The following is a 16546-nucleotide window of genomic DNA, read 5'->3' on the forward strand; positions in this document are numbered from 1 at the left end:
AAAAAATAGTCAACTTTGAAGTCTATGGAATGCTGTTAAGCACTGTGACGGCATCAAAAGGACCCATGGTGAAATATGCTATACAACTTCAGGACATAGAGCTGACATACTCAGAGTGTGGATTGAAGCATACTTTTTTAAACTTTCTTTTCTATTTTTGGAATAGGGATATAGCTAATGTGGGAATTGGTTTTACATCAATATACACAACTTTAAGAGGTTTTGTTTTTCTTGCATACCCATGGGTAGGGGTGGGAGAAGGAGATACAGGCAGAGAATTTGGAGCTGATAATGAAACAAAATTGAATTGAAAAAAGAAAAGGGGTATCACGTCTCGCACAAGGAAGATGTCAGTTGCACTGTCCTCCACTATAGTCACATCCAATATGAAATACTGTGCCAATTAGGGCCAACATGCTTGAGAAATGACCCTTAAAAAAAGAAAATATCTAAAGAAGAACAACCAAGATTGGCAGAGAGCTTTAATCTATGCCATCTGAAGATCAACTGAAGGAAGTGATGATGCTTTGCTTGGGGCAGAGGCAATTTAGGAAGGTGTTCTAGCTGTCTTCAAATATTTTAAGAGTTGCCACATTGATGAGAGATTAGATTTGGTTTACATGGCAGTATAACACAGAACTAGGACCAACCATTGAAATTACAGGGAGATTTGTGCTGGCTTGATTGGAGCAGAAAATTCCTAAGGATTAGAACTACCCAGAATTGGAACTAGTTTGCCTCAGGAGGTAGAAGGTTTGCCTTCTTTGGAAGTCTTCAGAGAAAGTCTAGTTGATGTAGTGGATAGTCCCAGCCCTGGAGTAAAGAGGACCTATGCACAAATCCAGCATTAGACACTTACTATTTGTGTGGCCCAGTTTCCTTTAATTCCTCATCTGTGAAATTGAATGGAGAAAGAAATAGCAAACCACTCCAGTGTCTTTGCCGAGAAAGCCCCAAATGTGCTCATTAAGGGTCAGACACGATTGAAATGACTCAACAACTAACAAGAGAAAAGGCTAAATGAGCACTTGCTTGGCCTACTGCAGAAAAGATGTTTGTTCATGTATTTTCTGTAGTAAGATGGCATTTCAGCTTCCTTTCACATCATAGGAAATCATATGATTTTATGATTTAGGGAAGAGTATGAACAGAATTTATTTTTTTATCAGTAGTTGCAAGCAAGCAGTTAATTTTTTACCTGAGGCTTCTAATTTGTTTTTGGATGATGTTTCTAACCCTGGTCAGCATCTGGGACTTGGTCACATTGTGAAGCTTCCAGAGCAACTTCCATACAGGTAGGTTTTTCTATGGAAGACTAGAGGACACAAGGTGGACTTTTCCTCCTCCTCCCCATAATTCTGTTGTTTTCATGCTGTAACTATGTATGATACAGCCTCATCAGCAAAGTGGAATCTTAGTGATATATGACTGTAGGTGGCAGACTTTGCATTCAAACTTATGCCTAATGAATTTGAGTTCACCTCTTTTCTTCATGGTTCTATGACTCGTGACTTTCCCATGCTCATCCACGTATTAATTCTTATAGCCCGAATTGTCATCTTTGTATCCTAAGGACTAAGTGCAGTGCCTAGTTCATACAGTTACTTAGAATATGCTTGTTGACTGTTCCATTTGTACTTTAGACCTCCATAGAACTTTAACTCCACTTTTGTTTTGTCAGCACTGTTTCTGATAAAAATCAAAGATGTTTGTATCATTACTATTACATATTTAAAATGACCAAGTTTAATCATTGTTTTCTGAATTTAACTGACCATCATAGGATTCCATGTACTTCTTTCCTACAATATATACATAAAGATAAACTCTGAGACTTCAGGGATGAGTATTTGTATGGGATCCATAAAACTTCCCAGCTAGATCATAGTTTCATTGGCTGTCCCTTTAACTCCACCCCTTGTTTTGCAGTCTATGTATTCCTTTCAGAATATTCCAGTCAAGGTATTAAGAACTAAAGAGCAACGAGAGACAAGAGAAAGAGAGAAATAAAAAGCTGACTAGAGAGCTTGAAAATGAACATCATCCCAAGCTTAAGTGCTGGCACCTGGGCACTGATTGTTCTCTTCCTGACTCTCCTGTTTCTGTAAGTGAAAACGTCTTTTTTTTCCCCTTACAATTTATCGAGGAATTAGACCCAGCTCCTTTGTGACTGTCATAGGACATTTCACAATGATTGGTTTCTAGTTCCTTCTACTCTTGGCATAATATATATATAAGGATATATTTGTTATTTTGAATATCTGCAACTGAAAATGCTGACTTTCTTTGTTTCTATAAATGAGTTGACATAGTTTTTGAGAAAAAGTACCAAGGGAAAGCTTGAAACTCTTTGATCAAAGGCTCTATTGTCTTTTCCTAAAAGAATAGACTGTGAGGATGTTCCTGTGTTATTGATCAAGTAATTTAAAAGAAAAGTCCTTAAAGAAATCTGAGTTCACATCAATTGTGTTTTTGTTTTAACCTTTCCAATTTTTCTCCCTATTATTTTAAATTTCACATTTAAAAGGCATTTCATTCTGTCCAAAAAATTATAGGTTATTTGCTAATGCTCATCTTTTTAAAATAAGTTTAATTGTTTTTAGTTTTCAACATTCACTTACATAACTTTTAAATTTTCTCTCCATACCTCCCCTTCCACTCCTCAAGATATCATGCAATCTGATATCGGCTCTCTATATACATTCCTATTAAACATATTTTCACATTAGTCATGTTGTATAGAAGAATTAGAGCAAATGGGAGTAACCGTGAGAAAGAAAAACAAAAAACAAAACAAACAAAAAAAGAAAATAGTCTGCTTCAATCTGCATTCAGACTCCATATTTCTTTTTCTAGATGTGGATGGCATTTTCCATTATGAGTCTTCTGGAATTGTTTTAGATCCTTGCATTGCTGAGAAGAGCTAAGTCTAACTGAGTAGATGTGATTTTGTTTGTGTGAAAAGTGCTTTGTAGTTGTGTTCATATAGTTCCTGGGTTTGATTTGGCAGGTAGGCTCTCAAATACTTTGTAATATCTACAGTAACTTGAAATTGAATGTCTCTTTCTGTCTCTTGCTATTGGGCTTTGTTAGTAATATATAGAAATGCTGATGATTTATGTGGGTTTATTTTATATCCTGAAACTTTGCAAAGTTGCTTATTATTTCAAGTAGTTTTTTACTTGATTCTCTACGATTCTCTAAGTAAATCATCGTATCATCTGCAAAAAGTGATAACTTAGTTTCTTCTTTGCCTATTCTAATTCCTTCAATTTCTTTTTCTTCTCTTATTGCTAAAGCTAACATTTCTAATATCATATTGAATAATAGTAGTGATAATGAACATACTTGTTTCACCCTCAATCTTACTGGAAATGCATCTAGCTTATCCCCATTACAAATAATGCTTGTTGATGGTTTTATTTAGAAGTTACTTATCCTTTTATGGAATGCTCCATTTCCTATTCACTCTAGTGTTTTTATTTTTTTTAAGAGCAAATATTATGACTAACATTTGGGGTAGCGGAAGGGTGTGAGAAACTCTTCGGAAATCATACAGTAAAAAGGTAGTAAATGTTGAATTTGCTTATAAAATGGAACCTCGGAAAGACTAACAAATAGGAGCTTCGGGCCACCTTTTCACTGTGTCATCTCTTCTCATTCTCCTTCTGTGTCCCAGTGCACATTGGAAATGACAGCTGCCTGCAGCGGCCTGGAGGGGCCTCCAGCAGCCTAGCTGGCCCTGGTATCAGAAGAGGGTGCGGGGATTATGCTCAGGGATTTTTTTTAGCTTTTCTTTTTAGTCTCACCCTCATCCGTTGCGATCACCAAGGAGTGTGAGTAGCCCATGGCAACCTGCTCTGTGTAAATGCCATCCAAGGTTTTCACTTCTTGGGCAGCGGTGGAAGACTGGGGCTTGTGATCACTGTAACCCAATTCAACGAAGGTTGGAGATGGGCCCCAGCTGATGGTGCTCTCATCTGCAGCCACGATAATACTGCTTTTCCTACAATCTAAGCTTCTAATTTTCCAGCCACAGAGGTCTTGAACAGCTTTGGGATACATGGTGGACTCCGGAGAAGTGTTGGTAACACCCCAGAAAAACAGGCCACTGGCTTCACTGATGGCAAAGGAGCAGGTGTAGCTGATGTTAGATTTGCAAGGCCCCGGTGGCCCAGGAAATCGAAGAGCTTCACCAGGCAAGGGACCCTCTCATCCTTCTCCTCTGCGCCGCCCAGTCAGCCATACCCTCCCAACCCCCAAGAGATTACACGTTTCTGAGAGTCTAGAACGAGCGTGTGATTGGTGCCACAGGCAACATCTTGGACCATCATGTTGGGGACTGGCAAACTCTGTCCATCTTTTGTCTTTTCAATGAAGGTGGCTACTTGGCGGGGGACCAGCTCACAGTCATATTCTATCCTCTGAGCCTGGGCCATGAATTTCCCATCAGAATTGTGTCCTACCTGACCATATTCAGGGCACCCAAAGGAGTAGAGGTTTCCTTTGCAGTCCCTTATCATGCTGAATTCACCCCCACAAGCCATTTTGGTAATTGGCTGGCCATTGTACATTATCTGTGCAGGGCTGGGGATAGCATTGGTCTGGTTACCAAGGCCAAGCTGCCTCATCTTGTTCTCTCCAAATGCAAACACAGAGCCAATTTCTGTCAAAGCCAGAGTGTGGCTCCTCCCACATGCCGCGGACACAATTACTTCCTTGCTGAGGACTTGGATGAGTTTGGGAGCTTCCACTCTCTTGGCATCACCGTGTCCAAGCTGCCCCTTCTCATTTCAACCCCAGCTCCACAGCTTCCCTTCTGTGATGATGAGGAGACTGTGAGCAGCACAGGGCCCAGAGACTACTGTCCTCACTTGAACCCCGGAGAGACAGCCATATCAGTGAGGTCCCCCAAGTTCTGCTTCAGGTTGCGGTAAGCAGCTTGCTGTTTAGGCACTTCCTTCAAAACAATGAGGTCCCAGTTGGTCACCCCCAAAATCAAAAGCTTCCCTCTGCACTTAGAGCCTTCCAAGTTTTATCCGCTCCTTGGTGTGCTGCGGCTCTGTGATGACTACGGCCTGTCCTGCCTCCGCCTTGCACGGCATTGCTGGCTTGGCCGCCCACTTGGCCCCGGGCCGAGCCTGCTGCAGGCCAGCTCTGCCAGGCAGTCCTCTTTGCGGCTGCTGCCACCCCTGCTGGAGCTGCCACGCTCTAGCCATTCCCGCTTCCTGCCCGCGGCCGTGCCGCCCAACGCTTTCCTCGAGGGGCCGCCGCGCCAGCCGCAGTCGTCCCATTGCTGGAACCAGGTCGCCGCCGCCTTGGCCGCGGCTCCGAACCGGGCAACGACCTTCTTCCTAGGCATCCTGGTCCGCGATGCGCGTCGTGCTCCCGCTCCGGCTGCACTGGGAGGGCTGCGCTGGGTCTCCCAACAGATAAATTTAAAATGTAAATCCTCTCTAGTGTTTTTAATAGGAATGCGTGTTGTATTTTGTGGAAAGCTTTTTCTTCATCTGTTGAGATAATCATATGGTTTTTGTAAGTTTTGTTGTTCATATGATCAATTATGCTGATAGTTTTGCTAATATTGAACCAGCCTTGCATTCCTGGTATAAATCCTATCTGATTAAAGTGTGTTATTCTCCTAAGTTGCTGTAATATTTTTGCTAATACTTGATTTAAAATTTTTGCATCTATATTCATGTAGCAACAATTTGACTAGCAGCTGTTGTGGAGGTGAAAAACTAACACAAGACCAACAACAAGAACGATGCCAGCACAGGTTCTTTTGATCTGCTTTACAAAGGAAAGTAGCATTAAGGGGTTAACAATCTTACTGTAATCCATCATATACATATAAACTCACTTAGTTCAGGAAGAAAAGCCAGCAACCTGAACTTCAGAGCAAACACAAACAAGTTACAAATATACACAATACAAACAGACCAAATTACAATTCATAGTTACCAAGGAACCATCAACATCTGAGATGATGAGCTGGGAGACTCTTAGAGCAGATGCCCAGAGACCCATGCCAACACTCCTCCAGGAGTGAAAGCCTCAAGCAAATATCTCTGTTCCCTCTTTTTATACAGTCTTTGGACGTCATCAAATGTCATCTGAGCGATCAAAACGCATACTATTGGCTCTGGTCTTAGCACTCCCCTCAGGACCCTGAGGTCTTCATGCTCACACGGACTTAGCACCTAGAAAGTAGGGGTTTGGGCCTGGGGCTTTGCACCTAATAAGGCTCAATCAAAGACACTTAATTAACTTAGCATTCTAAAACAGTAAAACAAGCCCCAACTTAATTAATATTACAATTCATTAGGTAAATTGACCTACAATTTTCTTTCTCTGTTTTGACTTTTCCTGTTTTAGGTATCAGTATCATATTTGTATGGTAAAAGGAATTTGGTAAGACTCCTTCTTTGCCAGTTTTCCCAAATAGTCTATGTAGTATTGGAATTGTTCTTTAAATGTTTGATAGAATTCACATGTAAATCCATCTGGCGCTGGAGATTTTTTTCCTAGGACATTCATTGATGACTTGTTCAATTCCTTTTTTTCTGAGATGGGGTTATTTAACTATTTTACTTTCTCTTCTGTTAATCTGGGCAATTTATATTTTTGTAAATATTCATTCATTTCACTAAGATTGTCAAATTTATAAGCATACATACCCCTTAATTTGGCTTTTTATCATCACAGCAGTTAATTAATACCCACATCCTTGGTCCATGTATATCCTTTTTAAATGACATAATAAACATACAGAGGCAGCTAGGTGGGTGCAGGAAGTAGAGCACCAGCCCTGGAATCAGGAGGACCTGAGTTCAAATCTGGCCTCAGACACTTACTAGCTGTGTGACATTGGGCAAGTCACTTAACCCCAATTGTCCTGCCTTCCCCCCTCCAAAAAGAAAATGAGACATAATAAAGATACAATTCTTGAGATTTACAAGTATCATCTTTCCATGTAGAGATGCAAACCATTTGCCCTTTTTGAATAACATATTCTTTTTCTTTCTTGTTTACCTTTTATGCGTGTCTCGAATTTTGTATTTTAAGATGAAATTTTCCATTGAACTCTGCTCTTTTCAACAGGAAAGTTTATTTTTCCAATGAAGTATACATTTTCTGTTTTTTTGTTCTTTTGATTTTGTTAGACTGATTCTTGATGCCTCATAGAGCTTCTTGCCCAAGACTAATTTTTAATGAATTGTTTTCTTCAGTTAACTTTTATACCTCCTTCTCCACTTGACCAGTTTTACTTTTTAAGGAGTTGTTTTCTTCAGTTAGATTTTGTACCTCCTTATCCATTTTGTGAATGTTACTTTTTAAGGAGTTGTTCTCTTCAGCAATTTGTTTTTATATTTTGTCAATTGTATTTTTTAAAGGAATTGATCAATTTTTCTTCTACATCTCTAATTTGACTTCAAAAATTGTTCTTGAACTCTTCCAAGAAGGCTTTTTGGCCTTGAGACCAGTTCTTATTCCCTTTTGAGGTTTCAGATGTGGGCATAGTGTCAATACTGTCCTCTTCTGAATTCATATTTTAATCTTCACTGTCCCCATAGTAAGAATCTGTGGTCTTTGCTTTTCTACATTGCTTTTTGATCATTGTGATTGCCTTTCCCCTGGCTTTTGAAGTGGATCTCTGCTTCTGCGGCACAGAGGACTCTGTCCCACGCTCCTTGTGCTGGGGGATAGGGGCCTGGTTAGTGGCTTCATGTGCTAAATGTGAGAGGAAGATTCACAGAAGAACACCATAAATTTTCCTTTTTATTTTTCTTCCCTGCAGACTCTGAATCATACTAATTTAGCCAGGTAATAGAAGCTGATGTTCCTATTCCCCTTCCATACTAGGATTTTTGAAATTCACTGTAAGCGAATAAAAGGTACTTGTTAGTAATTCTCCACATGGATATAAAAAAAATGACCAGCTTGGAACAAATGAAGTTGTTATTGAACAGGGAGTTAGTTTAATACTCTAATACCAATAGCCCAGTTTTTTTTTCTTAGAGGTATCAAGAAATACCATAAGGCCAAAAAGCTGTGGAAATATGAATATTAGATTCCATAGGATCCTCCTGCATTCATGCCAAAATCACAGCAACACTGATGGCTTAGGAGGCACCTAGCAAACCAGAATGATAATGTACTCTAGAATGAAAGGACCTAAATTCAGAAGATTCTCTTGATTTTCACTTACCTATGTGACCTTGGCCAAGTATCTTAAATTGTTGATCCTCAGTTTCTCATTTATACAATGAGAGGATTCTGAAGATGGACATGGAAGCCTCCTAATGCTCTAGATTTATGATCTTAAGTACTGTAATGGAAGTTAGAATAACCAATGTATGCTTCTTTGTGCCTTGCTGTCTGAGGGAAAAGATGTACTATGGTATTTATAGGAGTATAGGATATGAGACCTAGGAAGGACCTTGGGGCTTATCCTCTACAACTCCCTCATTTTCTCCCTCATTTGACAGATGAGGGACTTGAGGTTAAGGCAAGAGAAGGAGCCTGCCTAAGAATACAATACAACACAACATAACATAGATGTAGTAAAGTAACATAATACAATATAGTCTATTTATGGAACTTAACTACTTTGAGGTTATAATCAGCAAACAGAAATGCTAAGCAAAAAAGAAGGGAAACTATACCCTGATGAGGAAATAATATCAATATTAAATGTACAGATGATGAATGGTTCTTTCAAAGAACCAAGGTTCTTTAAAAAAAAAATTTGAAATTGTATTGTGAGGCAAAAACTTAAAGAGTTGAGCCTTTGCAACTATAGTCATAATCTTACCCCCACACTGAAGCCTATGTCATAGTAGAATCACATGAAGTGGCATATAAACAACAAGAAAAGAAAATAATATAGTTCCCATCCAGGCTTTTTAGAAATTTTTACCATATTCGAGGGTACATATCTCATAGTTGGAGTAGAATTGAAAGGAGAAATTCAAGTAGAATTGAAGTAAAAATTCAAACAAATAAGGAAGGATGGAGGAAGAGTATGAAGACTTAAATCTCACTTTGAACTGAATGCAAAGCAAAGTGAGCAATACCAAAAGAAGAATTAATGTTCTGATATTTTTTAAAAGATGATCAATTTTGAAAATCCTAAGAACTCTGATTCTCATAAGGATTAAGTTTGAGTCCAAAGAACTGATAGTTTAGAATGCTGTCCATCTCCTGACAGAGGTGGTGGACTAGAAATGTAGAGGGAAACATGCATTTTTAGATATTGACAATACGGGGATGTGTTTTGCATGACTGTTTATTTGTTATAGAGATTTTGTTTCCCTTTTTCTTTTCACAGTGTGTGTGTGGAAAATGAGGATAGAGGGAATGTGAGCCAATGCTTGTTAACATAAAATTATTTTTACCAAAAAAGTGAAGCCAATAACTAAGAGGCTACTGAATGGTGGTGGTTTGGGGATCAAAATAAGATATGTAGAGAAAAGAAATTTTATGATATGGTCAGACAAGACAATTTTAGAATCCTTGTCAATAGAAGTGGAATATTTAAGGTAATAATGAGATCAAAGTTTTTGTTATCCCTGTGTGCAACTGATGGGAGATGAAGGCGTAGGACATGGGAGTTGAGATCAAGGAACAGGGAGGCCAGGGTATCTTGGGGACTAACTGAATATTGATGTCACTTGGCATAAGGGCAGTGTTAGATTAGAGGGAAAGAATGAGCCAGCATCTGAACTGCTTGAGAAAAGAGGGCTTTAATCCAGTATATAACTGCTTCCAGAACTGTATGGGGTAAGATACATTTGGAAAGTATAAAACTCAAAGGACAATAAGTTGTTTGGTAATGACAGAGTTAGGGTCTTGGAGTAATAATAAGGAGGAAGAGAGGAATATACTGAATCCTCCATGAGGAGTAGTATTTCTGAGCCATAAGAACCCAGGAGACAAAGGGAAATGTGTTGATAATAGAATGAAGATCCAGAAGACACAATGGAAGAGGTGGGCAGAGCTAGATTGCTATCTGAGAGGGATAGGACTATGATGTATAGAAATAAGAGGATGGCAAATGGAGGCAAAGGAAGTGTGTAATTTTTGCTTGGTCATGTGGGAACTCTGCATCAAATGGAAGAGTAAGTAGTGGGAATATGCTAGTCATAGCAAATAGTCATTTCTCTTTCTAGTATCAAGGATGGAGGGATATTAGGAATGGTGTAAATAGCTCTTCCTGCATATAAGGTCCTAACAATAAGAGGTATGGTATCTAAGTTTTTGGTGTTGGGAGGGGTCATTAAGTTCACTGAAAGATATTGTAAACTATGATTGTGAAGTCTGGTGTTCTGGTTCTCAAGAGGTATCTCAGGCATCAGAACTGGGTTGGGTCCTGAAGAGAAGAGAAGAGATTCATGTCTGATTCTCATTTCTTGAACTTTCTTAGTTGTGTATATTGGTGCATTGACCCTGGACTGGGTCCTGTCTAGCAACAGAGGTTTGGTACTAGTCACAGAACAATACAACGGAGTTATATTCCAGCAGCAATGCTGATAATGGTTTATTCAAGGCTTGCCAAAGTTGACTACACCTAATGTGTTGCCTCAAGCCTTACTGAGTCTTACTGAGACTTCAGGGAATCTCAGCTGGTTTGTGTAATATCTCAGGATGTTTGTGGGAGCCAGTAAATATCTCTGGAAGTGCCTGCTTGGTTCATGGATCTGAGTGAACCCAGCCTTATGTCAGCAATACCTTTATAGTTCCTCCTCTTCTGATTAATGACAAGTGGACTGCACCATTTATGTCTTTGGTCTTGGCCTTGGCTCTAATGTCTTTGTATTTTTTTCACTTTACAGATATGGGACCTGGACACACAAGCTCTTTAAGGACCTGGGAATTCCAGGACCAGCACCTCTTCCTTTCTTTGGCACTGTTCTTTCTTATCGCAAAGTAAGTTTCTATGAATTCTCCTTTACTCACTTTGGGCAGTGAAAAGAGCATTTGCTATTGAGTCAGGAGACTTGTATACACATGCTGGCTCTGATGTTTATGCTATATGATTTTGGGCAAATCAATTATTCTTTGTAGGCCTCAGTTTTCTCATCTGTAAAATGAGAGGCTTGGACTTTCAGCTAGTCTAGGATCTTCTAATTCTTTGTATGATCTCAGATTTCTTTTTTTAAAAATTTATTTTTTTTCACTTTTACTTTATAATATTCAGTTCTACAAGCTTTTCTCCCCCTCCCTCCCCTATCACTTCACCAAGATGGCATGCAATCTGATATAGGCTCTACATACACATTAATATTAAACATATTGTCATATTAGTCATGTTGTAAAGAAGACTTATAACCAATGGAATGAACCATGAGAAAGAAGAAACAAAACAAAACAATAAAGAGAAAGAGAAAATAGTATGCTTCAATCTGCATTCAGACTTTGTAATTCTTTCTCTGGATGTGGATAGCATTTTCCAGCATGAGCTTTTTGGAATAGTCTTAGAACCTTGCATTACTGAGAAGAGCTAAATCTATTAATTTGTCATCTGTAACAACAATGCTACTTGCTACTACTGTGACTGTGTAAAGACCAATAACACCAGCACACAGGAGGGCTTCTAGCATAGGTCCTCTGATCTGCTTTTGTAAGGAAAGCAACTTTAAGGAGTTTACAATCTTACTTTAATTAAACATACATATATCATTCACTTAGTTCAGGGGAAAAAGCCAGCACCCTGAACTTCAGAGAAAACAGAAACAGAAATTACAAGCATTCATTATATAAACAGCAAATAAACACAAATCAGTAGACAGGCTTCTAACCTCCTAACTATAGTAATATATACTGTTACCAGAGAGAGAGAAGCACCAGCATCTGGGTTTTCAAAGCTGGAAGACTCTTTAAAGGCTACCCAGAATCTCCACATGACACTCTTCCAATAAGTGAGCCCCAAGTAAAACGCTAACCTCATAGTATATATGCACTTCTTCAGGGTCAGAGGACATCACAGCCATGTTACTTAAACCCATGTGATCTAAGCCTTCCTGTGACTTAAGCATGTCATCAAAGATTCTCTATTCAATAAGAGACTCTTGATTGAAAGAAAGGCACTTGATTGCCTTAGTGCTGAGAAGTACTCCAAATCAAAAGACAACAAAATGTCCCACTTTATTTGCCATTACATCATCATACAATGTGGCTGTAACTGCATACAATGTTCTCCTGGTTCTGTTCCCCTCACTCAGCATCAATTCATCTAAGTCTTTTCAGGTTTTTCTGAAGTCTGCCTACTCATTATTTCTCATAGCACAATAATAGTCCATTACATTCATATACCACAACTTGTTTAGCCATTCCCCAATTGATGGGAATGCTCTCAATTTCCAATTCTTGGCCATCACAAGAAAAAGAACTGCTATAAATATTTTTTTACATGTGGGTCCTTTTCCTATTTATATGATCTCTTTGGGATACAGCCCTAGAAGTGATATTGCTGGGTCAAAGAGTCAATCTCAGATTTCTTAAAAATAAGTTGTAATGCACTTGTCCTTCAGTGTTCTAAGATGTATTGTGTAGTGGTATTCAGGCCCTCTTTTCATGGGGCAAAGGGCTTCATTAACAAGTCTTAGATACTGAATGTTTTACATTAATTTCTGCCTGAGTGGTTGTCAGTGTTATTAATACTCTCTGGCAGATTTGCCCATTGATTCAAAGGGAAATTCCTTTTGAGTCCTGTCCCCTCAGTGCTCCAGGGGATGATGACTAGACTAATTTACTGGCATAAGAATTCCCAGGTCAGGTAATAGCTATTACCTCCTGACTTTCCCCACAACTTTTAGTCTTATAGAGTTACCTGCAGTATGGATTAGTTACTTTGCCCAGGGTCACCCAACTAGCTTGTGGGAGATGAAGAACTTCAACCTAGGTTTTGAGAGCAATTTTGAAGGATCTCTGACTTTTCACTGACTACTGTGCACTTTTCACTGAGGATTTTTCTCCAGATAGGAGAGATTCCAGGAGAAACTTTAGGTCGGAAGATGTGTCACATATTGGAAAGAATTAGAATCCAAAGATTCAGTTTGATGGGTCAGTAGTTACTAATTGCTTTATCAGGCAATTGTGAGAATCAAATGAGACACATTGACTCATGAAATGGATATGAAATAGCTATAGAAAATTGTAAGATACTGTGAAATGTAAAAGGGATTTGCCAAAAGATTTCATCATCATAATTATATTAACAATAACTTTTTAGTGGGCTGGAGCCAAGATGTCATAGAAAAGCCTGGAAGTTGCCTAAGTTCCCCCCACTATCCTTCAGAAACAGTGTTAAATCAAGCCTCTATAAGGATTATGGAGAACAGAACCTACAAAATGACAGAGTGAAACAACTTTCTAATTTAAGATAACTTGGAAAGACTTTAGGAATGGTCATTTGGTTAGAAGGGTAGCACAGCCTAGTGCAGACAGTGTTCAATCAAGCCAGTGGAAGGCTCTTAGCACAGCACAGATCAACAACTGAGGCCCAGTGTTTTTGGCTCAGCAGGCCAGTGCCACAGCAGGCCAGCTGTAAGGCCTCCCACCCTAAGGCACAAGGCAAATAAAGTCAATAGTAAAAGCTTCATATTGAGTAGGTTTTCACGGAACAGGAAAAAGGCAGTAGAGTTAAAATCAAGAGACCAAGGATCCTGGAGAAATCTCTTTCTCCTGGAGACATCAGGAAAAGCTTCATGGAAGAGGCCACATCTGAACTGGGTCAGAGGTCAATGAGTAAAGATGGGGGGTGGGCAGCAATCTCCAGGAAAAGTGGAGAACATCAAAACAATAATAAAAAATGCAATTACTTTATATTTAACTTCCTAATATAATGCATTTTAACATCATTCATCACTAAAAATTCATGCCAATATCTGATTTTAAAATGTTTTTTGCAGGGTTTTACAGATTTTGACATGACTTGTTTTAAAAAATATGGGAAAACCTGGGGGTAAGTATTCCAAATTATCTTTCCATTATGCATACACATTTCCATGGTCAGTCACCCACAGCTTCCCACTCAACCCAATTGCATTTGTGAAAATAGAGGTATTAGAGATGTGTTTAATGCCACAGAATTCTAGTTCAGGACAATAGCATCATAACAGATGCCCTAGTATATTACTTCGGGTCATGGATTTTGTATATATCCCATTGTTTTAGTTCAGTGCTATGAGAATGTGAATGTTGATGAAATAAAGAAACATTTATAAAGTGCCTACCAATACACAGGCCGACTGAGCAACGTAGATACAATGTCAGAACAAAGTTCCTGAAGTTCCCTGAAGGAGCTTCCATTTTCTTGTACAATTCAACATTTAAAAAAAATAGTAGTGAAAAAAAGATGCTCAGAGAGGTAATAACATATTGTGCCATGAAGGTAAACAATATTTCTTTGAGAATTAATTATACATCAAAAGACAATTCATTGTCTAAAATCTTATTAATTCTGAGACATGAATCTGGACCCAACGAATTTGTGATAAATCATACTTAATAACTATCATTCTCAGTGAGTGTGAAGAATTAAACGACAGTGGCATTGTTAGAACTGTTAAAAATAATTGTGTGATACTTGATTATTTATGGAACTACAAATTACATAATATCACATGAACCAATCTCACTTTAATTTCCATGAGTAACCAATAACATACTGGTTAACATTAGTATAGCACCTGATACCTTGTCAATCTGAACACTCCTATTAGCTATCCCAGATTCTAGAGATTTTGGATGTTTTACTCTTACTAGTTAGGCATAGGGCACATGCTCTGTAACAGAGAATATAACTAAATAGCAATGAAAATTAATCAACAACAGGACATGGTCTCTATAAACTTTGTGCTCACTCTCCCACAAATACATTATAATTCAATGAGAAGAAGAGATCTTTGTTGAAATTATGCCTGGACAACTACCCATTGGTACACATGTGGATAGAGCACATATGTGAAGGGATAAGTATATAGGGACTGCATGTGAACAAGACATCTAGGTGTAGGGGCACTTCATTTTGGCAAAGCTGCACAGCTGTCAATGGCCTTGGCTGATGTGATTGTGCTACTCTATTAGACTTATTCCCTGCTAGTCATCTTCCACCACATCTTTCCTCCTTGTGTTACATCTTAGTTGCTTTGGAACACTGAGATTCTAAATTCTGTCTTAATCTCTCAGGAGGGTAATCTATTGACCTTTTCTGGAAAGTATTCCATGCTAACACATTTCTTAAATTGTCTTCATAATCATGGTCATCCTTTCCCTTCACTTCAGGTGCAAGTACCCACAATGCTTCATCCTGAATCCTTTTCTTTATTCTAATCACTCCAACTACTTTCCAGGCCCACTCCAACCTAATTTTCTATCACCTATTGCTTCTGTCCTTCACGGAACTCTCATTCTTTCATCTGCCAACTTTCCTGCACATCTGTAAACTTTTAAACCAGCTTGATTTCTAATTCCCTGATTTAATAGAAACACAACACTCTCCTGAAAATACCATATCTCTTAAAATGTTTTCTGCTCTGTCTCCTAATCCCTCCACCACCTACTGACGTGGTTAGAAGATGGAGAAGGCATATTCTTTAATCATTACTGTTTTTTTCCAAATCATTCTTCCTCTACTACCCCCAAATACTTTTACTTTTATTATCTGCTCACCCCCAAGTAATTTTCCCAAGTTTTTCAATGACCTTGCTGCTAGTTCCCCATCTTCTCCTCTACTCATCCCCTGCATTTGACTACAAAGGAATATTTCAGTAGATAATCTGACCATGCCACTCTTCAAACAATACAATTCCAAAGAGTTCCTTTCCCACCTTCAGGTAGCATGTTCACACCTTTGAACTAATAGTTTCTCTTACACCAAAATCTAGAGTTGAAATTCCACAATTTAATTACCATCTTATTTCCATTTACCTGTCTTATTCACTCTCAGTAAACTGAGTAGGCCTCACTCTTATTGTACATGGCAGTCCTTGACCATTTTCCTGTTCTGCTTGCTCCCCTTGGTTTTTATTTGTCTCAATGCTTGGCTTTGACCATATTATTTGCTACTTTAATGTTTTCTTACCTTTTAATATCCCTCAAATTCTTTTATTCTATCCATCCTAACTTCCACTCATCTAGAGTATTATTGTAGCCTCCTGATAGGATTCTTCTTGCTTCCACTATCCCTTCTAATTGGTCCATTTAAAAAATGCTTATTTTTAGAAAGTGCTTTTTTTACTTCCAACATTATTTTAAAATTTTGAGTTCATAATAATTACCTTCTCTCCAGTCTCTACCTGACCCATTGAGAAGGCAAGTAATATGATATCAATCATATAGGTGAAGTCATGAAAACATATTTCCATGTTAGCCTATCAAAAATAACCAATTAAAATAAAGAAAATGAAAAACAATAGCTTCATCCATTCTCCCTCCGGGGTAGATGGCATTTTTTATCATGAATTGGTTCTTTGTAATTCTTTTTATTTTTTTTTTTGAGAGGGGAAGGCAGGGTAACTGGGGTTAAGTGACTTACCCA

General features: G+C 38.5%; 1 protein-coding gene across 1 annotated transcript in view; it reads left to right on the plus strand.

Annotated features, from left to right (window-relative positions):
* Nucleotides 1-1944: 1944 nt before the first annotated feature.
* The window catches only part of LOC118833862 (cytochrome P450 3A9-like), a 37997-nt gene continuing 23395 nt past the window's right edge, over nucleotides 1945-16546 (plus strand). The window contains exons 1-3 of the mRNA XM_036741278.1: nucleotides 1945-2104; nucleotides 10839-10932; nucleotides 13917-13969. Of these exons, the coding sequence (XP_036597173.1) occupies nucleotides 2034-2104; nucleotides 10839-10932; nucleotides 13917-13969 (218 nt within the window). The 5' untranslated portion in view covers nucleotides 1945-2033. The remainder of the gene's footprint in view (nucleotides 2105-10838; nucleotides 10933-13916; nucleotides 13970-16546) is intronic.

This window comes from Trichosurus vulpecula, chromosome 1, assembly GCF_011100635.1.
Source record: "Trichosurus vulpecula isolate mTriVul1 chromosome 1, mTriVul1.pri, whole genome shotgun sequence".
Taxonomy (NCBI): domain Eukaryota; kingdom Metazoa; phylum Chordata; class Mammalia; order Diprotodontia; family Phalangeridae; genus Trichosurus; species Trichosurus vulpecula.